This window comes from Lissotriton vulgaris, chromosome 5 (genome assembly GCF_964263255.1).
Source record: "Lissotriton vulgaris chromosome 5, aLisVul1.2, whole genome shotgun sequence".
NCBI lineage: Eukaryota > Metazoa > Chordata > Amphibia > Caudata > Salamandridae > Lissotriton > Lissotriton vulgaris.
Window position 1 is genome coordinate 1,936,298,907 of NC_141693.1, and position 24,582 is coordinate 1,936,323,488.

The 24,582-nt window shown below is 46.6% G+C and overlaps 1 protein-coding gene across 4 annotated transcripts in view; it reads left to right on the forward strand.

Annotated features, from left to right (window-relative positions):
- Nucleotides 1-24,582, forward strand: part of EHMT2 (euchromatic histone lysine methyltransferase 2) — a 231,504-nt gene that overhangs the window by 193,060 nt on the left and 13,862 nt on the right. For all 4 annotated transcript variants that reach the window (XM_086924581.1, XM_086924583.1, XM_086924582.1 and 1 more), the window contains exons 25-27: nt 7,539-7,625; nt 8,848-8,926; nt 13,239-13,414. In XM_086924581.1, the coding sequence (XP_086780707.1) occupies nt 7,539-7,625; nt 8,848-8,926; nt 13,239-13,414 (342 nt within the window). The remainder of the gene's footprint in view (nt 1-7,538; nt 7,626-8,847; nt 8,927-13,238; nt 13,415-24,582) is intronic.

The window sequence follows — 24,582 nt, forward strand, 5'->3', positions numbered from 1 at the left end:
CCAGACGTAGCATGGGAATAGCGTCTCGGGTGGATGGTTTAAAAACTGGATATGTTCCCCGTCAACATAGTCATATATAAGAGCGCGAAGAGCCCGGGAAAAAAAACCTGTCAGGATTAAATATATATGTTATTTTCGAGGGGGCTGACACCGATAGGCAGGCAGGATAAAAGATCATAGCGGGAAACACTCTTACCCCAGTAAAAACGGGGGTAGGGGCACCTCTGGCGGATCAAATCCTTTAATCATCCAACGTCAGAGTGAGGTTCCGTCGTGGAGAAAGTACATGCAGGATCCCAGGACGGGAGGGGGAGGGGTCTGTAAAGAATGAAAAGGGTTTTAGGATGCAGGGTACAGCAGTCAAGACCAACGTAATGAGGACTGAAGCGCTACTACAATACAAAGGGAAGGTGCATTACCTGGGTCATCAGAATCAGCACGGACCGTAAAGCGGCATCCTCTCTCGAAGGGAGGAAAGCAGAAAGATGCCGGGGGGGGGGGGGGCAGCCTTTTAAGGTCTGTTCGGAAAACAGGGTAACTGTGTAAGGAAGGCGCGGCTCGCGAAATCAAACAAACGGCGTCTGGGGGCCATTTCAGAAGGGTAGGGTAAACAACAGAGAGGGCGGGCAATGGATAAGGCGAGATCAAGGCGGCGGCCATCCTGGAACAGGTAAGAGATCAAACATTAAAATCAATGACTTGAAGCTCTTTGTAAAGATTAACGCCATGTGACACATATTAGAATCTAAGTAGTTGCGACGGCCACCTAGAGACGGGTAGGGAGTCAGGTGGGAATGGGATAACCTCAACACGGTCGACGAATAGAGGCTCCTACAAGACCCCACAGGGCACAAGTTAGGGTCAGAATCAAAGCGGCAGCCATCTTGGAACAGGTGAAGGGTCAGATAGATGTGGGGTGACCTCACAGAAATCAAAGAATATGGGCTCTTTGGGATGAATAGCCCCACAAGGTATAAGTAGGAGGAATGGGGAGATGGACAGGGAGTAAATAACTCACTAGGGAGAAAGGTAGGGGGGATCAAACCTTTCAACGCTACTGCTCTCATGGGGGCAAGGATCATAGAAAATAAGGTTCAAAGAAGGGCATTGGGGGGCGTGGCTACGCAAGCGGAGATGGCGGTCGCAGCTTGCTAGAGCTCCCGCCGGCCCGCCATTAATCCGACGACTTATCCTGGTCCCCGAGCCCGAGACCCGCAACCAAAACGGGGCTAATATTACCGGAGGCGCCAGTGACCATCCGGTGTGTTCGGTGGCGATCCTGCGCTCCCGGGCCGAGCTGGGCGGCGAGGTGAGGGGTGCGGCCTAGTGGACTGCGGAGCAGCCGGGGCCTCAATTTTGGGTGCAGCTGTGGAGAGCGTTGTGACCCGGAGACGGCCGCGGCGTCCGCCTGCCCTGAGGCCGAGTGACTGCTGGCGATTGTTCTCCCGGGGCCTGGCTGGGCCTGAGAGAGGTGTGGACGTGACGAGCGGACCGGAGTAGCAGAGGCGGCCCAGGCGCAGCCGGGACCTCGATTTTCGCGGCCCGGTGTCTGCCCGGGGCCGGCGGCGTCGGAGGGGGACGGACGCCATAGAGATCCTGAACGGCGATGGGCATACCGAGGTGAATCTTCGGACCGGCTGGCAGCAACAGTGAGTAGTGGCGGGGGCCCGCGGACCAGAGGGGACACCGGCGCGGTGGAGCGAGACGCAGTGGGCCACGCACCATCTGGAAGAGCGATACTGGTCACAGAGAGCCCTGACTATCGGCGGCTGGGGGGGGCAGCTTTTGGGGGCAGTGGCTGAAGTTCGCCCTGCTCTATACCCAACACTGGGTCATACCGAAGTGACTTGCCAGAGACTCCCCCCCTCCCAGGGGCCAGCGACTATCAGGTGTTCCTAACGACCTTGCAATTATGACCAGGGGAGGTAGCGGCTCCACTAAGCAAGTGACGATCGACAAATTTACGGGGCCCGGTGGGGGCCCTGGACCATCGGGGGGTGGCCCGCCTGGAGGGGGGCTGGACAATGCAGCCCTTATGGCGGCCATAACCCAGTCAAGAGACATGCTGGATGCCAAGATAGGGGCAGTTGGCGCAGATGTGACCCTGCTGCGCCAGGACCTGAGAAACGCCGTGGCGCGAATCACGGAAGCCGAATCCAGGGTGTCAGTGGTGGAAGAAGACGTAAATACCCTTAAAAAGAAAATGGCAGCGATGGAAACTGCGCAGCGGATCACAGCGCTCCGTGTGGAAGATGCCGAAGGGCGGGCACGCCGCAACAACCTCCGCTTCCTTGGATTTCCGGAGCGCTGTGGGAAGGGCAGCATGGAACAATTCCTCACACAGTGGCTAGAATCATGGATGCCCCCAGGGTCGCTATCTGCCTGCTTCATTGTTGAAAGAGCACACCGCGCCTTGACGCAAAAACCACCTGAGGGCGAGCGACCTAGGGCGGTAATCGCTCGGCTGTTGAACTATCACTACAGGGACGCCATACTGAGGGAAGCTAGAAACAAGGAAACCCTCCTCTATGAAAATCAAAAGATCTTAGTCTTCCCTGATTATACCAAACTCGTCCAGCAGCAGCGTCATTCTTTCGTGGCAGCCAAGGCAAAGTTGAGAGGCCTCAAGTTACAATACTCCCTGCTGTACCCGGCGCGCCTGAGGGTGATCTTCCAGTCACGGACACTGTTCTTTGATACACCGGAGGACCTGTTCAGATGGACAGATGAAACGGTGCAGGTCAGACCGAATTCACAACCAGGGCTCAATCCGGGCTCTCCTGAGGGTTCGCCACGGGCACAAAGAGACCGGACATCAAGACACGGACGGAACAAACGCTCCAAATCGCGCAAGCGCGCAGCCTCGGCCGATGGCACACAGGACACTGGAAGAACCGAGGACTCAGAACAATCTGGCACGGATCATTGAAGACTCCGGGGCCTCGGCTCCCTCTTCTGCTGTTACTGCTGTGAATCCTGGATGGGTGCACCTGGTCGCCTGAGACCCGCTGTATCACTATCCGTATTGCAGCCTTGAGACAATGCTGCTTCTGTCTCCTGATCGTAGATGGGGTTGTGGAGTGGGGGTTCGGGTACTACATCATAGAGGCTACCACTCTCCCATTCGAGAGAGGGACACTGAGGGAGGGGGGGTGAGTTCACTGTTCCTTTTTGGGATGTTGGGATCCATTGGTATGGGTGGGCCCGAGCCCTCTGTTTTGGTCTCGGGACTGCCCATGCCGCGACAGGTACTTCATAGTTACTTGAGGTATAGGGTGGGGGGAGGCAGGGGATGGGCGGTCAGGGATGTGGCTGCTGAGTTGGGGTTGGGTACTGTTGGGGGTTGTGGGACTGGGGGATTGGTGGCTTTTTCTGGGGTAGGTAGTAAAATGCATGTGTGTGTCGTAATGATGGTCCGTGTGACGTGCGGTGGGTGGCGCTGGAATGGGGGGCTCGCAATAGACTATGGCTGAATCGACTCGTAGACTCCCTGAAGACTCTATGCGGGTGATTACGTGAGGTTAAAAACCGGAATACCTTTTATGTTTTCCAGTATTGATGGCTGCGGGTTTAGACATACATCGGAGGTTGTCCCCGACCCGGATGGAAGTTCCTCGACCGTGGGGTCCCCGGGGTGGGGGCTGATTGCCCCGGTGGTTCCCTAAAAAACGGTTCTGAGGATTGCTGCGCTCATACCCTCCCGTTCTGTTGGGTCTGTTGGTATTATACCCTTGATCATAATTGGAGTCATACTGTTCCTGGTTTTCTCCCTCTGAATCAGTTGTGTCTGAAAAGGGGGTGACCCTTTTGTTGCCCCAATGGGCAGCTGGGGCTCGTGTGTTGCCTTCCTCCTGGTTGGTGTAGTATCCAGTAGATAAATAAGGATAAGCTTGTTCCTGTGAGTACATGCGGATGTCTTTACGAAGCTTGTCAGTTTTTCTTATTAATAGGTATTCCGTAAAGGGATCCAATTCCAGATTTATTTCTTCAAGTTTACTTTTGCCTAGATCAACCGCATTTTTTAATCTCCGAGTTTATTTTCTAGTTCCAATATTTCCTTATTGAGAGCTGCTAACACTTCCTTGGCAGTCTCCACAATAAGCATCATATAGTCCCTGGAGCAACGGTTGGAGATAAGAGCCCATCGCTCCAGGAACTGTCTGATCTCTACAAAAAGGCCCGGTATGTTGCGAACTCTCCGGCCTATGGGGATGGCACCAGATCTCAAGTAATCCAACATAAATTGGGTGTGTAATTCAGTTCTTTTGCTCTTTTTCTTTACATTTAATAACTTAGTCCAATCCCCATCTAGGCCCTTAGGGATGGAGAACTGGGGGTTGCTATTGGAGGAGGTGCCCATCATTTTGGCAAAGTCCTCGTCGGTAAATCCGAAGGTCTTGATGCTGTCCATCTTATATGAAGGGAAAAGAACTTGGATCAGGACAAAACATCACTCTAATACATTCATCCACACTTTCAAACACACTGGTGGGCTGCTATGGTGGTAAAACCCAGCAACAGACCCCCACAGCACAGGGCTGTGAAGAGACAACAGACTAGACGGGGGTTCCCCGGTGTTTTTTTTGTTTTGGATACTGGCAGGAAAAAGGGGGGAGAGAACAGCTAAATAGAAATACAAGAACTACCCTGCCAGGGTTAGTTTAAAGGTCCCAACAGGGGATCCTAATGATGAGGAGAGAGGTGACAAAATTCTACGTATCAGAGCCAACAGTACATCACACAAATTCAATACACCTTTTAATGTCCTATAGCGCCAGGATACTCATGGTGTCAGCGCGCTCTACAAATTCCATTTAATAATAATATTAATAATAATATGAAAATAGAAATGATTTATTTGTTAAATTATAGTTCATATAATGAATCCATGTAGAGACTTTAGAACACATATACAAACATAGAATTAGCAGTTGGCTTAATGTGTGTCAAGATTAAAGTTCAGGTAGAAAATTGCGTTCATTCATGTCCCACACACTCCCACAGTCATTCACTAAGCATACACTCACTCTCAATCTCACTCACTATAATAATGATGCAGTCACACATATAAAATCATAAAGGTACATAGGGGCCTGCAGATTCAGTCCAGGCACCATACTCTGTGTTGGTTCCTTCGAGGAGTCCACGCCATTTGACTCCAAGCCAAACTCGTCTCGGCCGAATCCTCTGGAGCGCAGCCCTTTGGCAATCCTTCTTATTCTGATGCACTACATTTAACACACACACACGCTCGCTCGCTCACTCTCACTCTTTCGCTCACTCACTCACTCGCTCACTCACTCACTCGCTCACTCTTTCGCTCCTTCTGATCAGAGCCAGAATTATGGTGATGATGAGAATGCATATGTCCCACAATGTGATGATAATTGGTGTGCCGAATTACAGAATGCCAGTGGCTTAGAAACCCCTCCAGACAATCGATGTCTCTCTCCCTCCCTGCCACAGAGTAGAGTGCATATTTTGAAATTATGATTAGAAGGACTGCAAGGGTCCTTGACTGTACAGCCCCACTATAGAGGTGGAAATCCACATTCTCAATCAGCATTTGTATAGCGCAGTACTGTCACCCCTAGAGGTATCTGAACACTGTGGCTGCGACATCTCGGTTGAAAAGCTAGGTCAGAAATGAGAAGAAAGAGAAAAAATGAAGGTCAGAAACGTGCAGAAAGAAGAAAAATAAAGGTGAGAAATGAGCAAAAGTGGAATAATTAATGGGCAGAGATGAGCAGAAGGAGGAAAATAAAGGTCAGAAATGAGCAGACAGAGGCATATTAAAGGCCAGAGACAAGGAGAAAGAGGAAAAATAATGAGCAGAAAGAGGAAAAATAAAGGTCTCAAACTAGCAGAAAGCGGCAAAATAAAGGTCAGAAAGAGGCAAAATCAGAGGCAGAACTAGCAGAGAGAGGCTAAAATAGAAGGCAGAAAAACTAGCAGAAAGTGAGCAGAAAAGAAGACCGAAAACTAGCAGAGAAGGCACAAATTTAAGAAAGTAGAGGATAGCTGACTGCAGCAAGCTGGACAGGAGATCCGTCGCGGGGAAGTTGACTAGAGTACCTGCATTCTAATGAGGATGCTTCAGCCTAGCAAAGGTCCTACCGAACCTTTCCTGCTATTTAGTGAGATTCTCACAGATACGGTCTTGGACACACAAGCAAAACCATATTCTGGTCAGGGCAGATAATGAGTAACTACTGGTGGTACTTTGGATCTAGTGCTCCACCCCCCCCCCCCCCCCCCCCCCCCCCGGGCCCTAAGTCCAGAAGTAGCCCTCCAGAATCCGAATGCAAATAACTGTATGCTATACGTGCCTTTTCTCCTATAGGAAAGCATTGTGCGTAAAGACTCAATTTAGTGAACATACGACTTCTTTTTCAAATTGGTGTCTGATTCATTCTTGTGTGTCTCATTTATTGCCTCTGTGTGTGTCAACAAATGCTTAGCGCTATTCTCTGATACAATTAACTGCCTGCCCACACTACCACAAAAGACAACGTTTGGGATATCATTTGTTTCTCTGTAAACCAATCGGGGTTGGCCTTGACTCCTTACACAGTGTACCTCATTTTGAGTCACTATGTAAAGAATCCGCTTCCTACACTAGGTCTTCCTCTGTTCACATATTCGCAGGACACTATGTGGATAATCAGGCCAGTAAGAAGGATCAGTTGGAACAAAGTGTATTGAAACAGCGATTTGCAAATAATACATTCTGGAAAGGAAAATAATATTGCTACGAAATCAAATGCACACCATATGAATCCAGATAAGATACACACTACAAAACGAAGTAGTTACTTACCTGTAGGAGGAGTTTGGAAGCTTGAAGAGTTTCTGAATTTACATTCAACCCGCCTACCTCCCCAGAAGAGGAGAATTTGCAAAAAGGGAATGTAAGCAAGGTATGAAATGGAACCAGACAAAAAGTTGCAAAAAAGGAAATAAGAACCTGAAGATGGCAAATACGCTGAGGGTTTGCTCAGGCGTATGTCTGATGTAATTCAAGGAATGACAAGGGACCAAATGTTCGAAGATGCTCAAAACCTGAAGGAAAAAAAATGAGAAAAATAAGATTAAAATAAGCCATTCCATCCCAAACACTAGATTGTGCAATAATGCACAGCATTTAAATCCAGAAAATCCTTTATGCTGCAAGACTACTGCTACAGCGAAGTAACCATTTAGTTACAGGTTAAGTAATTTTTTTAATTTCCTCCCTTCGCCTTTTATATCAGGCCGGGTCTAGTGGACTAAGGCATCCACTGCAGGGGCGTTTTTTCGACCTCATGGTCACGGGTTCAAATCCCGGTGTGTCCACTCAGCCTCTCATCCTTTCTGAGGTCGATAAAATGAGTACCATTGAGTTGGGTAACAATAAACATCTGTTATTCAGAGCCAAGATGCCCGGTTGGGGTTGGACTTGCGCTTTACAAATATACGTTATGTTATGATCTAAATTTGCTCTTTTTATTTCTTTAGTGACACAGTTTCTCTTGTTTATTTTTTTCTTGCTTTCATAGGGTCCGCATGCAACTTTATCGCACGGCCAAGATGGGCTGGGGAGTACGAGCCTTGCAATCCATTACACAGGGCACTTTCATCTGCGAGTGAGTTCACCTTTTGTTTCCTTCGGAAGTGCGAGCAGCTTCCCAAGGCTTTGGCAGCAGTGGGCAGGTTGCCTGGATGCAGTCTAAAATGTTATGCAATCATCATAGATCAAAAATAATCAGTGTTGGAGCTTCTGAGGATGCCTTACTTCATTCTTGATTTTAAAAACTTGTGGAAATATTTTGAAAACCTTTCTGGTCTTTGGGTGATGCTGGTCACAGAAATACCCTTTCCTATATTGCCCCTGGATCACACTTTTCTTACTGATTCTCTGGATTGTACGTTTCTTTTGAGATACTTGGTCGCCATTTTTCTTTAGGTCTGGATTCATAATTTTAGTTGGGTCGCCATTTTCACCCTTTTATTTGTGAGCCTGGGATCAACCATTTCCCTTGGATTACTAGTCTACTTTTATTCTTTGTTTCCATGGGTTTCCCATTTTGTTTAGGTCCTGTGGTAGCAAATTTCCTTTGGTCCCCAGGATCACTCATTTCCTTTTGTTTGTGTGCATGAAACATCCCTTTCTTATTTGATGTTGAAACATCTCTTTCTTTGGGTTGCAGAAAATCTCGATCCTCCAATCCCATTAAACATCTTTCCTTTTGGGCTTTAAAATGTCCCTTTCTTTTGGGTCCCTGAAATATCCCTTTGATGTGTGCCCCTTAAACATTCCTTTCCTCTAGGTTCATGGAATATTCTTTTCCTAAGAGTCCTTGAACAACAGTGTCCTTTTTGCCTAAATAATACCGCACTTTCTTTGATTTCCAAAAGCGCCACACTCTTGAGTTTCATAATACCCGCTGCCCTCTGGTCTCCGGACCTCTGCGCCCATTGCATCGCTGATTCTCCAACGGTCATTTATGCCTTTTATTTACTGCCTCCCTGTCCCTTTCCTTTGGGCGTCAGGTGTACCATCATTGTGTTCTCAACATGTTATGCGCCTTTTATCTATGATGTCCCATGCTCCTGAACTTTAAGTTCTATTTTTGCGTCTGCCTCCTGAAACTGGCCTGTTGCCACTTTCATGGCTGGCTGACCTGTGATACTGCTAAAGTCGAGAAAAGGATCAAGACTAACTAAACTTATACTTTCATGGAATTAGCATCAAGTAGTGTTGGAACACTAATCCTGTCAAGTGTTAACCTGTGATCATTTGATTCACTTACCAGCATTTTACAGTGTAATGATCTGTAGCTGATTCAGCCTCCTCTTGCTTTTCAGGTATGTGGGTGAACTAATCTCAGATGCCGAAGCTGACGTGCGAGAGGACGATTCTTACCTATTCGATCTGGATAATAAGGTCAGTGACATATACAGCTTTTTAAAGTGAACCACTTACAGGTACATTTACAAGTTATGAGCACTAACGCTTAGGGCAGTTGAATGCTACAAGTTCTCATCTGTTATCTGTCTCAGATTTGTGATCTGGGACTTGTATCTAGCCACTCCTCACCCCAGTGCTTGTGTTTCCCTTCTGTATCCCCAGCTTATCCATGCCCTCTGAATTGTTGTTTGTCTTTATTAATGCACTTTCAGTCGAAATGTCTTCAGGATGCACATATTGTCAAACGTTGCTGCCTTTTGAATGCATGAGGAACCTTATTGAAACGAAACTGAATTTCAGGGTTAGACGTTTTCTTTGCGTTTCATTAGTCCGTGATTGTTTATTATCAATAATGATGCTTGCCATCGTTGTCAGAGGGCCACACCATACCATACCATTGCATTCCAATTACATGGCCTAGTTGCTTTCCTTGGACACTTGACTCTCTCCCAAGGTAGTAAAAGTACTGAAGGCTGACGTTGTGAAGTGATAGCAGTTATTAATTCAGATATGTTATGGCACAGCAAATAGCACTCAATAACTACAATATTCAGTCAGTGTTTTAACTACCAAAACAAACAGGACTTTAAAAACAGGTAGGGAAACAGGAAGGTTATACTAGGGCTTGCCGAGAAAACATGAAGGTTGCCAGTACCTTCTTTGACTTATACGCTACTAAAGTATTTATATATCCCAGAGGGGACATATGTCCTCTTGTTGAAGAAAATTTGTGTTACGGCACCTATCATCCAATGGATCATTTTCCTCAGACTTTATGGGGAAGCATTGCTGGGCTACAGTCTCTCAAAGCATCCACCTCAGATTCTTCAGCCTACTGGTTATTGTGTAGGTCTTCCTGGAAAAAGGTTGGGTTCTCTTCAGAATCTAACATTTATCCCTGGACATGACCAAAGAAACCAGCATATGCAATGCAGAGAGCACTGGAACTATAATCTGCAATAGATCAGGAAGTGTGAGAATGTTATCTTTGTCCCTTCCCTGCCAAAGTTTGGCGAGTTGGACGAGATTCATTGAAACTCATTGATGGGTGAAATTATTGGCATTCCGTTCAAGTGCCATTACCAAATGTGGTGATTATTCTGTCTGCATGTTCGGTTAACTGACCTTGTTCCATGTCGCTCAGGGCAAAAAATGCTGGAGTCCTTGATCAACTCTGGCTCTTCTGGCCCTGGTCAACTCCCGCATTGATTATGCCAACTCACTTTACGTTGGCATCCCTGCCTAGCAGCTCCGCCGTCTGCAACTGGTACAGAACCAGGCTGCCAGACTCATTTTCCACCAACCTAGACACCATCATGTTCGCCCCCTGCTTAAAAGTCTTCACTGGCTCCTGGTGGCCAAACGCTGCGAATTCAAACTAGGCTGCATCACCTTCAAAGCATTGGCCAGCCTCGGCCCAGCCTTCACTTCCTCTTTGATCCACCGCTATCTTCCCTCTCGTAATCTTCGCTCCTCCCACTTGGCTCTGCTCACAACTCCCACTTTCAAACATAAGAAACATGGTGGTCTTAGATTTTCTCTTCTTGCCCCCTTCTGTTGGAATTCACTCCCTCTGGAACTTAGATTAACTACATCCTATACCCACTTTAGATCCCGCCTGAAAACTTTGCTGTTCTGTCCGGTCTTTGAGTAACGCAATGCCCTTCTCTCACTCCTTGCTGCTGGTTCTGCTGCCCCCCGTTCTCAGCGCCATGAAACCGCCTGGTGTAAGTGCGCTTTAAAAGTAATTTTAACATTTTAACATAACATAACATCAACTGGTGGTTACTTGGCAATATCTCTGGTATGTGTCACTAGTGGCTGGGCCAAAAGTATACTGTTTCCCTCTAGTTGGACACCCTAATTGCAACATTAGGAACGTGAATGTCATAACACTGTAAATAACACAAAGTAAAGTCAGAGCTACCATGACTGAAAAGAATTGGTTTGTATTTACAGATAGATAAAACTGCATGGTTCAGTAGAATCGAGCTGCAACTATCATCTAATAGTCCCATAGTCTGGTATGTTCAAGCACTTGCCACTCCCCAATACTGGTAGGATACATTAACCTTCAACAGTAGAGACTGAGCTCTACATCGTGACAAGAATTGCTGGTTGTTGTGCTCTCTGCAGAATGAAATGAAGCAACCTTAAAAGTTCTCTGACAATGCATGATTGAACAGCTTATATAAGTTGGTCTTCTGTTCACTCTACTCTTGCCTTCTCAGAAAATGCTGCAGAGCTGCATGATAGTGCAGCTCTGCCTGTGTCAATCTTCGATACAACCGGCCCTGGCAAGTGAATCTGCTTAGGGCTATAATAGTATGACACTTTTTATTTTTTACATACTGATCTGCTCTTTGCGCGTTATAGCTCGATGGGCATAAGAGAACTTCAGGATCTGTCCTAAGCTCACAGCCATAACGTGAAGCTGGTTCACTTCAAACACTGTGAAGCATTACCTGTCTCTTCCCTGTAGTTGTTAGTCAGTTCCCGATTTTGTAACATATTTATTTGTGTCACAAGTGTTGTTCATTCAAGATATATCACTAGCTGCACAATCGATTTACTAAGGCTTACTTTGTGAGTTACTGGTGGTCTGATTTTCAGACCCCACACCTCCTCTTCAAACTATGCCTTTGAGTGCTTACCTGGCAACCCTGAGCGCCAAGTGCTAAAGGGGAGAACTTGGTGGTCGCTTTTTGGATTACTCACTAAGTCAGCCGCAGAACATCCAAGGTAAAATGAAGCAGTTCCCACAATTTGAGCCTAGTAACTCTGTGGGACTCCTAATTCGGTTTCAAGACTGGGCTAATTTCTAAGGCAGGTGAGGCCAGAGTAGCTCAGCCTGTTCTCTCTGTGTTTGTAACACCGACCTAAAATACTTTGAGGCATTTAACAAACATAGTATTGTAACACCGACCTAAAATACATTGAGGCATTTAACAAACATAGTATTGTAACACCGACCTAAAATACTTTGAGGCATTTAACAAACATAGGGGCTTCTTCACTCCTTTTCATATGCAGAGCAACATCTATAATCAGTCTTGAGAGAGAACAAAGTAATAAACCAAAGCAATTAGCAGAAGTGGAGGAGCAACATAATTATAATGGATAAGATGTGGGAAGGAATGGGGCATGGAACTAGACTGAAAGGTTTACAGAATTCAAATTTGGGACCAAGATGTGTGGAGATATGCTCTCTCCTTAATGAAGCATGAACATGTTAGTAATAACTCACTGAATCTTGACTACATAAGCAGGAAGTTATTGCCTTGCTAAACATGTAGCAATGCAAAACAAAGATCTTGTAGCTGTACTCAAACTGATTTACTCTGTATTTGAGTTCTTGTGGTTAATGTACTCATCATTGAAACAATGGTGTGTGGTAACTCAAAACCTTTAACAATTGCTGGGCTGCCTCATCTGGCTAGGGAGTGGGGATTGCAACACACTCAACCTTAGATACAACCGGCCATGGCAAGTAAATCGGCTTAATGAAATTTGGTTCATTCTGGCTTTAAAGTGGTACCATTGATCCCGACCACCCATTGAGTGGGAACCCGAAACGTAGAATACAGCTTCAGTGACCTCTCATTTTTTCATTTGTGAGCATGCACATTTTGACTGATACCTGGGCAGTGCACCGCTGTCTCTTCTTGGCAGTATATCTGAAACTTGCGGTACCGAATATTGCTCATTGGCCATGTGTAATTCTGCTTTAGAAAATCATGTTGGAGTTATATCTGCTGTTGATTATCTGATTTGATCATTGACATGTTTGTGGAATTATTTGTAGGTTTAATCACAGGGCTGATGATCAATGTCCTCCTATTCAAGTTGTTGAATCTCTTCATTGTGCTTGTGCACTCTCGCCTAAGCCAAGAGATTGCACCCCTAGAAGAGTACTTCAAGTGAACTAATTTTTTCATTACATATTTTTCTATTGCTCTATCTTTCTGTGCTACTCACATTTGGTGGTTCCCTGTTGTTTACTCTTTTATCTTCTATTTACTCTCTTTCCCTTTGTCTGCATTGGTTCCTCTTTTTGTGTATGTTCGATTTCATTCCATCTCCCTTCTTATCTTACCGTGTTTTTCTCACCCTGTCTTGCCTGATCTTTTCATCATTCTTTTCTCTATTCTTTTTTTTTTTTTAAGGATCGTGCATGTTTTTACTTTCTACCAATCACGTTCCTTTTCCCTCCATGGTTTGATTTCTTCCATGCCCTCTTCTTTCATTCATTCCTTGAATGATTGGATAATCCTGTTGCATCTTTCAGGATGGCGAGGTATACTGCATCGATGCCCGCTACTATGGGAATGTGAGTCGTTTTATCAACCACCTGTGCGACCCCAACCTGATTCCTGTGCGCGTCTTTATGCTGCACCAAGACCTGCGCTTTCCCCGCATCGCATTTTTCAGCAGTCGCGACATAAAGATTGGTGAAGAACTTGGGTAAGTACCCCCAGTACATCTGTGGTGTAGGTGCCAAGAGGAGGTGTGATTATGGCAGTGTTCTAGGACAGAGGAGTTCGTGAGGGAGATTCTGCTATCAGGTTTTAAAAATATGCACAGGATTGTGGGGCTAAGGGCACCCACCTGTAGTAGTGAAATGAGTTATGTTCTTTCTATCACCACTTGAAAGGGAGTTTCTGACTGCTGCGAGTATACGTAGGACAACCCACCACGAGTAGTATCCTGTGCATTAAGAGCTGTTGGTGAGCGCTGTGTTCTCGTTGGGATATCTGTTTATCAGCTTCAGCACAAAATATTGTTCTCTGTGTGTCAGCAACTGATGATTACAATGGCTACCTTCTTAGGGTAGTAGGTTTACTATGATGGGCTTATGTAAGCTTACTCAAGGCGCTGTCATGTTAGTTATAAGCAGCTATCAGTCATGAATTTATTAAAACAATTGAGTTGTCCATATCCTGTAATGGATAACTGATAAGAGCATCACTAGGTTCTTTCTTCCTTGGGTAGTGGCATTCTCTCTCTCATACCATAGGGCCTCATCAAAAAAGTTAATCTTATCTTCAACTTTTAGCAAACGGAGTGCCTTCTTAGGTTCAGGGACGCAATGTCCCACTTCCTCAGCCCTGCCTCGACTGGTAGTCTGTACTGTCTAGACTCTGTTCATCAGTTTCAAATTATAGGAGTTCTAATAAGTCAGCTTACCATTGACCATTAATCTGTATAAATAGATTTTTTTTTATGGACTCTGTATCTTGGTGAAAAGATCATCCAGTATGAAAGTTGAATTTTTTTGTATTTTCTCCACTGAATTTATTTCTGTGTGAACAAATTTTGTACAACCCTAAATTAAGAACTATTGTCAGTCTGGTCTCTGATACGATCACCATTGTCTTGTTGCCAGTTACCATGGAGCTGCACCCAGCTGTTATTATTCAGACAGTTCTGTATCGTATTAAACTGCGTGGAAGACTCCCCTCACTCAGCCATCAGTTGAGTTTCATCTGCATAGGACCGACGTGACAAACTCCATCCATTTATGTTCATAAGAAGGGGGTACAACTAATTATTAAAGGAGGAATGCACAATCCATGTGAAACCCCAGAAAACAAATGATCTGGGGTTGAGTAAAAAAAAATGTTATCCATGTCGGCAGGATTCACGCCTACTACCATAGAATATCTGAAGAGCAGCATTCTGTAGCAGTACAAAGTGCGTTATTAGGTGTGCCCTATTGCTGAGGAGTAGGGATGGGCTAATCAGCAATGGATCTTTCAGAAATTTATAAGCTTGAATTAGTCTCCACTGTCAGATTTGGGAACCCTCAGTAGTCAATATTGACACAGCAGTATATATACTAAATATAGACATTGAAAACAGCCATGAACTCTAAGTAGTGTCTCTGTCTCGTTGTGTGACTTGAGCTCCAGGCAATGAGGGACAGAGACACAAGGTTCAGCCTTTCCCGAAGCTTCAACCTGCTACATTTCTGCTGCATGTCTAGTGTTAGGAAGTCCTGTAGAGATTTGCCTGCCCTGTTTCTTTTTAGCATTTTTTAGGATTCTGAGGACTTCTGCTTTCTTTTTCTTCATCTCATGAGAAAATCTGTGTTTTGTTCCTGAGCAACATTTTGGCTAAAACTTCTGTAAAGTAGTCTCAATCACATCATTGGTTTCCACTTCCTCACTTCAGATCAAACCTCGATGGTTGTTCGGCCAGCTTTAGACTATTTATCGGCTGCGCTAGCATTGGCTGAGTACCTGGAAGGTTCGTCATCGACTGCTACAGTCAGTCCTACGGAGCCTTGAGTATAACTGAGATAACTGAGGAGAAGACTGTTGTTTCTCACACCGTCAGCTGCTAGAGCATGATTGGCTTTAAATGACATACTGATTCCATTAGTGCCAAAGACATGATAGGCCTCATCAGTCTCTAGTCCTCTTCATCCAGTGTCACATGCATCTTCTGCCCCAACAACCTCACCACTTTCAACGTTGGCTCCGTTACATATTTTCATTGTCACCCTTCACAATCAACTGTGGCCTCCAAATAATCTACTGCAATACTTTTCCTCTAGTCTAGAATGTTAGCTGAAAGATCAAGAAGAGCAGGATTAACACTGCGTTGAAGATAATCAAGGCATTTTCATCCAATGTTGCTTTGACACTAAGAGACCTGTACTTAGAATCTGTGGATTCTGAGAAGAAAGATTTTAGTCCTTCCTATCGTAGGCCTATACAACCTATCTACAACAGTATTTATTACCAATACAAAAATGCTGTTATTGAATGAATAAATTGTTTCTTCAAAGCTCAAAACGGCTATTCAATCTAGGTTGTCCTGATACCTATTTACTCTGCAGGTCCACTGGGGAGAAACTAGCCAAGATTGAAACGTTTTCAGTTTCTTCTTAAAGGGCAATGATGTCATCAAACTCACATCAGATGGCATGACATTCCACTGTCTAGCTGCCAAAAAAGTAAAAGAGCAGCCTCCGGTATGTGCTGGGAGAACTGTAGGGGTTGTAAGAACCATGTCTTCAGCTGACCATAAGCTTCTAAGAGAGATATGTTTATGTTCTAAAGTTTGTAAATATCTTAGACCTTCCCTCTTTACCGCTTGTTATGGGAGTACCATGGTCTAAAAAAGCACACTCTTGTGTGCTGGAAGCCAGTGCAGGTCCTGAAGATGGTTGCAGATCGATTAAAATCGAGCGGTCCACTGCGGCAGTTGAGATGCTGCGATCTGGACCACTTGCAGGAGCTGATTGGAATATACAAGTTAATCCTGAATAGAGTGAGTTAACATAGTTCAGTATTGGGGTGATTGTGACATTAATAGCTGCTTTCCTGCAGGACGCTGGAAGAATGTCCAAAATGTCCTTGGAGCTTTCACAAACGTAAAGCAGGTCACTGATACAGTTGTAACCTGTGAATTAAGAGCGGTCATGATCAAAGAAATCCCCAAATTCATGGCATTTGATGAGGTAGCAGGGAAATAGCATAGATCAAGTGGCCTCCAGGACTGGAACCAAATAGAATTTACGGGTACTAAATATAAACATTTCTGTTTGTTAGAGTTACCCTTTTGGTAAATCCTGCGGCCATGGCGGATAGACAGTCTTTAAAAAGATAAAAACACCACCTTCAAAACAGGCACCTTCCGAGACGTCTGGAAGCGCACAGAAGTCAGAGCTCTGCTCAAAAAGCCCACAGCTGACCCCACCGACCTCCAGAACTATCGGCCCATCTCGCTCCTCCCTTTCGCAGCCAAAGTTGCAGAGAAACAGTCAACAGGAAACTGACACGATTCATTGAAGAGAGCGCCATCTTCGACCCGTCCCACTCCGGATTCCGAAGTAACCACAGCACAGAGACCGCTCTGCTTGCCGCCACAGACGACATCCGCATCCTCCTGAACCAAGGCCACTCCGCAGCCCTCATCCTACTCGACCTATCAGCGACCTTCACACTAGTTGCCAGACTACACGATGCAGGCATACAAGGAACAGCCCTGGACTGGATCCGATTCTTTTTCAGCGGAAGAAGCCAAATGATCAGACTCTCACCCTTCCGCTCCGAGCCCACGAAAATCACCTGCGGAGTCCCACAGGGTTCATCCCTGAGCCCCACACTCTTCAACATCTACATGGCCCCCCACGCAGCCATGGTCCGACAACACGGCCTCAACATCGTATCCTACGTTGACAACACCCAGCTCATCCTCTCCTCACCAAAGACCCCACCACTGCCAAACTCTACTTCCAGAAAGGAATGCGAGACATCGCAGTCCGGATGACCCACCAGCTGCCTGAAACTCAACGCCGAGAAGACAGAAGCTCTCGTCCTCGGTACCACCCCTTCTGCATGGGACAGCACCTGGTGGCCAACCGCCCTCGGAAGCCCACCTACCCCTTCAGACCACACCAAGAACCTTGGCATCGGACTCGACTCACCTTGAACCGACAGGTCAAAGCAGTCGCCTTCAGTTACTTCAACACCCTCTGCAAGACCTTCAAGTGGATCCCCATGATTCAAGGAAACAGTCACCCACGCACTATGGAAACACACTTTATGCCGGCATCAACAAGTCCCTACTCCGCAAAACCCCAGACAATACAGAACACCGCTGCCAGACTCGTCCTCGGCATCCCCGACACCAACACATCAGTCAACACCTACGAAGTCTTCACTGGCTCCCCGTGGAGAAAAGAGTCCCATTCAAAATCCTCACTCACGCATACAGATGCCTACACAACAACGGACCCAAATACCTCAACGACAGAATCAAATTCCACGTACCCAAAAGGAACCTCTGATCTTCCAACCTCGCACTGGCCGAAACCCCGCGCACCCACAGAGCCAGAGCAGGGGGAAGATCCTTCTCTCACATTGCAGCCAAGACCTGGAATGAGCTACCGGCAGACATCAGATGCGCCCCCTCCCTGAAAACATTCAGGAAGACCCTCAAGCCCTGGCACTTCGGCTAAACAGATCTGCGGACCTCCCCCCCCCCATCCCCAGCGCCTTGAGACCCTCAGGGGAATAAGGCGCTTACAATTCCTTGATTGATTGATCTGGTGACATGAACCTTCTCATCCATCACTAGGTGACATTGGGAGGTTTCATTATCTTCTAGAAAGAGCACTGTAGAGGTTTAGTAATGGTCCCTCGACTGTGGGGGAAGTTCTGTTTATTATTCTTTTTTAAGGAGAAAATGCATAACGACGAAAAATCGCAATACCACATCAACCTCATGTGGGAGGAAGGGTTGTCACTGCTGAGAAGTATAGCTACCACTTAAGGTAATTTGTCAAGAATAGAACAATACAAGACACCGAAATTGTCACTTGATGTATTCTGAATCAGGGTAAGGGCAAATTTAGTGGTCTCTGTAGCTGTAAAACCTGTGGTTCCTCCAGTGATTCTTCCGTTTACTTAATGAGGCAGATTAGCAACGCAAAAGTGATGCGGCATGACAGAGGGTAAAAAGTGCATCTTTCAGGCCTGATGTACAATTTTGAATAACGGACATGCCATTTGATGAACAAAATATTTTTGGAATGCAGGTGGATGAAGCTTTACAATCCATTGATACAGATACAAACACAGCAGATCTTTGGGCTTCCTCGAGAAGTGTCAATGCTTCTCCAACTGCAGACAAAACCAAATTGACTATCAACATGAAAGTGCAAGTCTAGATTCTTTCTGATATAAAATGCGTGGAGACTGGTGACAAGTATTATTTCTGCCGGGCCTAAATAAATATTTTTAAAAATGGTGTTTACCATGGTCACCTTCCAGGTGATGCTCCAATTTCTCAAGGAGAGTAACTTCCTTCCTTATATCTAGTGAATGCTTACTTCAGTGTTCCAGTCATACAGGGCACAGAAAGTATCTACATTTTAGAAAGACAGGGTGTCCTTTTATTTTAAGTGGCTGCCTTGCACTGTCAAGTCTGCACTTCTGAATTTTCACGTAGTGTATGGCTCACGTAGCAGCTTACCTGTGTCTGTGGGGTTTATGCAGTCTATCCTTATTCACGCGACTGGCTCATCAACCAAGCCTTCCATTCAGTCCAAAGCACCATCCAGTTCATGTCATCTCTAGGCCTAGTGTTCGTCAACAAGGTTGTACCCCATCTTTTCAGGGACATTGTGTGTAGGAAAGGACCTACTTATGTATGCCGTCCCCCTAGCTTTTTGACTAATGGTGCTTGTTTTTTGACTCTGTAGTGCACGGGCCCTGCTGTACACAAGTCTCGGTGTATGTGCTCTGACTCCGCAAGAATGTGTACGATTGGCTAATACCTGATTGGCTTCTTTAAATTACAAGTCCCTAGTATATGGCACAAAAAGTACCCAGGGCTAGGAAGTTAAATGCTGCTAGTTGACTTGAGCACCTAATTGTGCCACTACTACTGTGTCAGGGTGAAAACCTGCCAGCACGACATGTCAAAATAAACCCTTTTGCCAGGTTAAAAACGTACTTTATAATATTAGTAAGCCACTGCTAGGCTTTGGTAGCCCACCAGGCATGGTGCGGAATATTAAAAAGAAGAGCATGTTCCTGTTGTGCTTAACATGCCCTGACCGTGAAAACACAAAATTGCCTTTTTCAGTGTAGCACCGCAGGTGGTCCCATTGGCTAACATGGAGTTTTACTAGCCACTGTGTAAAGTGCTTAGTTTCATATGGGACTGTAAAAGATTTTACTCCGAGGTATTCAGTTGATTGTTACATTAAATCTGACTCATTCCCGAGATCAGATTTAAGGCAACCTTTAATAGAAAGGTGGATTTAGACAGTCACCACTTTGTTGCCCAAACTTCCAGTAGCCTTTCCTGACTATCTGCAGCAGTTGTCACCCGAGACAACATGGCTCCCCAGACCTACAGTCCTCAGATAACTACTGGAGTCAGGAGAAGAGAGGAGGAGGAGTAGGAGGAGGAGGACTGTCCTGCTGTTCTCTGGACCCAGCTAACAGAGCCTGCACTAAAGACTGGACTGCAACTGAGGGACCCTCAGAGGATAGTGCCTCCCATGGAAAAGAGCTCCTCCCGTGTCAGGGCGGAAGAAGTGACTCCTAGGGCTAGCTGGCTAGCTCCATTTTCAGTACAAGGAACACAAGGTCTGAAGGAAACATGCAGTCCCAAGATCCCAGCTGCCCAGGAACACGTGCCAATCGCTGGATGCTTAAGTACCTGCCGGGAAACAAAGTCCTGACCTATCCGAGTTGCCCTAAGCCTGTGGGACATGTGTCAGACATGGACCCTGGTGGCTGACCAAGAAAGCTCTGCTGTAACCAGGAGACCAGTTGATCGCTGGCGGCTTGACCTGCACTTCACTCTCAAATGCACCTTCAGAGATGACCTATGGTGTGAATGAATACAAGCGTAGCCCAAGAACTCACCGCATCTCTGCAGCATCTTTAGCATCTCTGCATCCTGCATCCCCAGCATTAGGTCCATTCTTCACTGACCCGCATTAAAAGGAGAAGAGTGCTTTAAGAACCCTAAGACTGCTCAAAGCGGTAGGTAACTGTACACCTGGACTGGAGTGGTACCTGTAACTGGTTTCCAATCATTTGTGGCTAATCCAGGAGAGTTCTAGCCCTTAGCTGTAAACCTTGCAAAACTTTATTGCTTCTAAAGACTAAATGAAAGTAATTTTACTTAGAAAAATCATACCTCCGAGTTCCCTTCTAGATTTTTGTCACTTTTATGTCTATTTAACACATAAAATGCACTCTAATTTTATTGGTGTTTAATTTTTATTGTGTCGTGTTTCTTACTCACCTGCTGTTTTGGTACTTTTAAATACTTTGCACTTGTTCCTTTGATTAGGCCTGACTCCTCTGCGCCACAGCGTAGGCCTGAACTAAGGGTTTTACTTGTAGAAATTATGCTGGATTATACTGGATCTGATACAGATTGTGCCCTTATTACATGGTGAGGTCCTACCAGCACACCACATATAAAGCCTTTTTCCTACATTGCGTTTTGAGATGTCTGATTTTCTTTATTAAGAAGCAAAGGGAATCTTGTTGTCTGAGAGAGGTTCGAAAGATAATGTGTCCAGCAGCTCATATTCACTCTCAAACGACAACCACTGCCAGGAAAGTCAGTTATTAGTAAGCGTGCCATTGTGCATCCTACTTCTACCATTCACCTTTGAGATGTAAGTATTCAGAAGCAACTGACCGTGCAGTGGCATTAAGTAAATGGAGACTGAACTGATGCAGTTTCACTCACTTAGATGAAATAAAATTTATAGTGGTGGGTAGACAGAGATAACATTTTCAAGGACAAAAACCTGTTACCTCCCATTGTCCTGTTCCTGAGTAGAGATTCTTCCCTGTTGGGATGGGGATGTCATCTGCTGAATCTTCATGTATGCATAGAATGGTCTCACTCAGAGACAAGGTTTTACAATCTTCTATAAATCGGAGCAGTCAGTCTAGCGCTCATAGTTTTTTTGCATAGAGTGAAGCATGCCCAATTGATTAAATACACTTAAAAGGAGAAATCTGATTTCTTCAGGTGTCTATGGCGACTCAGTGTCTCGGAACATAGGACCTCAGAAATAACTTTGATGTGTTGCCTGAACATTTGCTGGAATTAGAGAATGCCCGAGCTGAAGAAGGCGCTAGGGGGCGCACAGCGGAATGGCTGCCTAGGCGCGCAGCTCTGCCGGGCGGATCACAACATTGCCGGTAATGAGCGGTTAGACGGACCGACGACGGGGGAAAAGCACATCGTCCTGCGGGGGAGAGCGCAGAGCATCTGCCGGTAACCATGGGACGGGACTAGCTGTATTGTCCCTGCGTCTCTGAGCGAAAATCCCGAGTTGCTTGTATGGCGGAAAATGGCGGCCGCGGTCCGGACGGCGGCCGGCCGAGATCGGACTAGGAATGCGGGCTGCCAGCTCTGAAACTGTCGCCGGCGGAATCATTGGCTCCAGCGACGGAGAGGCGCTCCGGGATCCCCATGCCGCCGGAAATCTGAAAACACTTGGAGCGCCGGATCAGCGGTTAGAAGTCGATGCGCCTGATGGTAACATGGCGGCGCTGTGACCCGGCGGATGGGCGACCCCCTCGGAGCGCTTTTGAATGCAGTCACTGGTGTCGGCCTGCCTACGGACGCTCCTGCACATCCGACGGACTTTGATCGGTTTCAGTGAGAAGCGTCCTAAGCGACTTTTGAAAATGCGGTGGTTGTCCCTGCACATATCGGATCTCTCCGACAAAATGGCGGCGTCCGTATGCCGAAATGCCCTACTCGGCGTGTGTGGTGGCCTGCATTGATCGACCTGCCGGACGTCGCCTCTGCACTATAACTGGACGATCTCGCATGAAGTTTGAATGTGCTGGCTGTGACTAGGACGCGGGATTCCAGGCTGCCCCCCGCAATGGACAACGCGTTCCCCCGGAGCACCAGACAGATGCCGCTACCCCTGAGATCATTGGCAGGATGGGCATGAGACCTCGACATTGGCGCTGCTGTCACCAACAGTGAACGCAGCACGGGGATATAACGTCTATTGCTGTCCGGGCTAACTAAGGAGCTACGAATGGCCTGATCTCACGTCCCCCACAGACGGAGACGGGGCTGTGCATAGGCGACAGATCCGACTGAGCTACAATACGCCTGCACAATCTTCGAGAAGAGATATTCTCCACCAACCGACACACGTGCAACGAGCCCACAGGGGTCCAGATCCCAGGCCCACGCCACCATACAGCCTGGTAGTGTCACAACTACACGCTGCACCATGGGGAAGCCTGAAAAACAACAAACTAGGCTCACGTTTGAGGCGAAGAAGACGAATAAGACCCAAGCAGAGCAGGTGGAGGAGGAACAGGACACGGACCCCTCTGAAAGCAATGTCATGGACAATATTCTTAAGGCCGTCCAGGCTTCCAGGCAGGAAATAAATGCGAAACTAGACCTCCTGACGGGTCGACTGGACACTATGGCGGCAAAGCTAGACAAGCAAGGCGAGAGACTGGACGTGGCGGAGAAGAGGATTTCCGCAGTTGAAGACGACTCGCGCGCCACTACGTCCAACTGCAAAGGTATGGAGAAAGTCCTGGTGGTAATCAAGGCCAAGTCAGAAGAGTTGGAAGCGAGATCCAGGAGGAACAACATACGTATAGCGGGCTTGCCGGAATCCACGAACACAGGTCGGATGGAGACGTACGTGGAAAACCTGTGCAAAGAACTTTTCGGCGCCGATCAGCTATCGTCCATTTTCATTGTGGAACGCACCCATCGCTCCTTGGCCCCAAAGCCAAAACCAGGGGCTACACCTCGTCCGATCATAGCAAGGGTTCTCAATTACCGCGACAGAGACACTATCATGCGGCTGGCGAGAGAGAAAGGAGAGATTCAACATCAAGGTAATAAGCTGAAATTCTATCCGGATTTCACGATGGCGGTACAACAGGCACGCAATGAATTCAACGATGTCAAGGCCAAACTCTGAGATCTGCAAATACCTTATGCCATGTTGTATCCAGCACGTTTAAGGATAACTTGGGATGACAAACCGATGTTTTTGGCGACACCTAAAGCTGCAATGGACTTCTTGAAGTCAACAGCCGGCAAAGGTTAAAGAAATAATCGCAGAGACAAGCATCAGGACTCAGAATGAAGGTAAGACTGTCTTATCGCCATAGATACTGTGCCTGAACATATGTATGCGCTGACACATCTCATTGCCTACCAGAGCGTCCGGCTCGGGGGGAATTATCTTCCCACCTCTGACTTGGGACTCGTACAGGCGAATTGAGATGTACGGACTAGCTACTCCCTTACCTGTACGAACTATGGGGAGGAACATCCTGTGGCCCCTCTGCGTACTGTCAAAGGGACAGACTACACGGATGGTGCTGCCATGGCCACGCAATGGTCAGCTCTTTATGGACTTGGGTAGACTCTCACTACACTGTCCTACACCTTGTGCTCTACCCCCAGGTATATCGAATTTCTTTTAGGGCGCCATCCAGCACTGGCCCAAGGTCACGTGGTGCCACGCCAATGTGAACCTATGGGGTCTGTTTATAACCTATAGATCCGCCCCCATCTTCTTGCGAGGATGGAATGTTGTGCCCTCGGCGGACCTCTACTAGGGCGGTCCCCAAACTGTTATGTTACTCATGGAAATGTTATGGGTAAAATGGCTTCGGCAGAATTGGGTTGCTGAAGTGGGTGGGAAACGGGGTAGTTGGGGTTTGTTGTTCTTTGGGCCAAAGGACCAAGTAAGATGCACTGCTGAAAGCCATGTTGAACTATGCGTCAACTATGAGACAACGCACAATGTTAGACTGTATATTGTTATGCCGGGATCGAATGAATTGCAATGTGCTGTGCCATGTCCTGTTAATTGCCTCCTCTGTGTGGGTGCCACCTGGTCCGGAGCGTGGGTTGTGCTGTCAGGATGTGCTGTACTGGGAGGACTGGATAGACAAGGGAACGGCAAGACGCACTCTTTACTAGGATGGAGGAGCAGGAATAATGACTAGCCATAAGCTGAATTTTATAACATGGAATGTACGGGGGTTTACTAATCCTAAGAAAATCAGACAAATCTTTGCTACCCTCGACAGACATCACATTGATATTGCACTGATTCAGGAAACGCACATTGA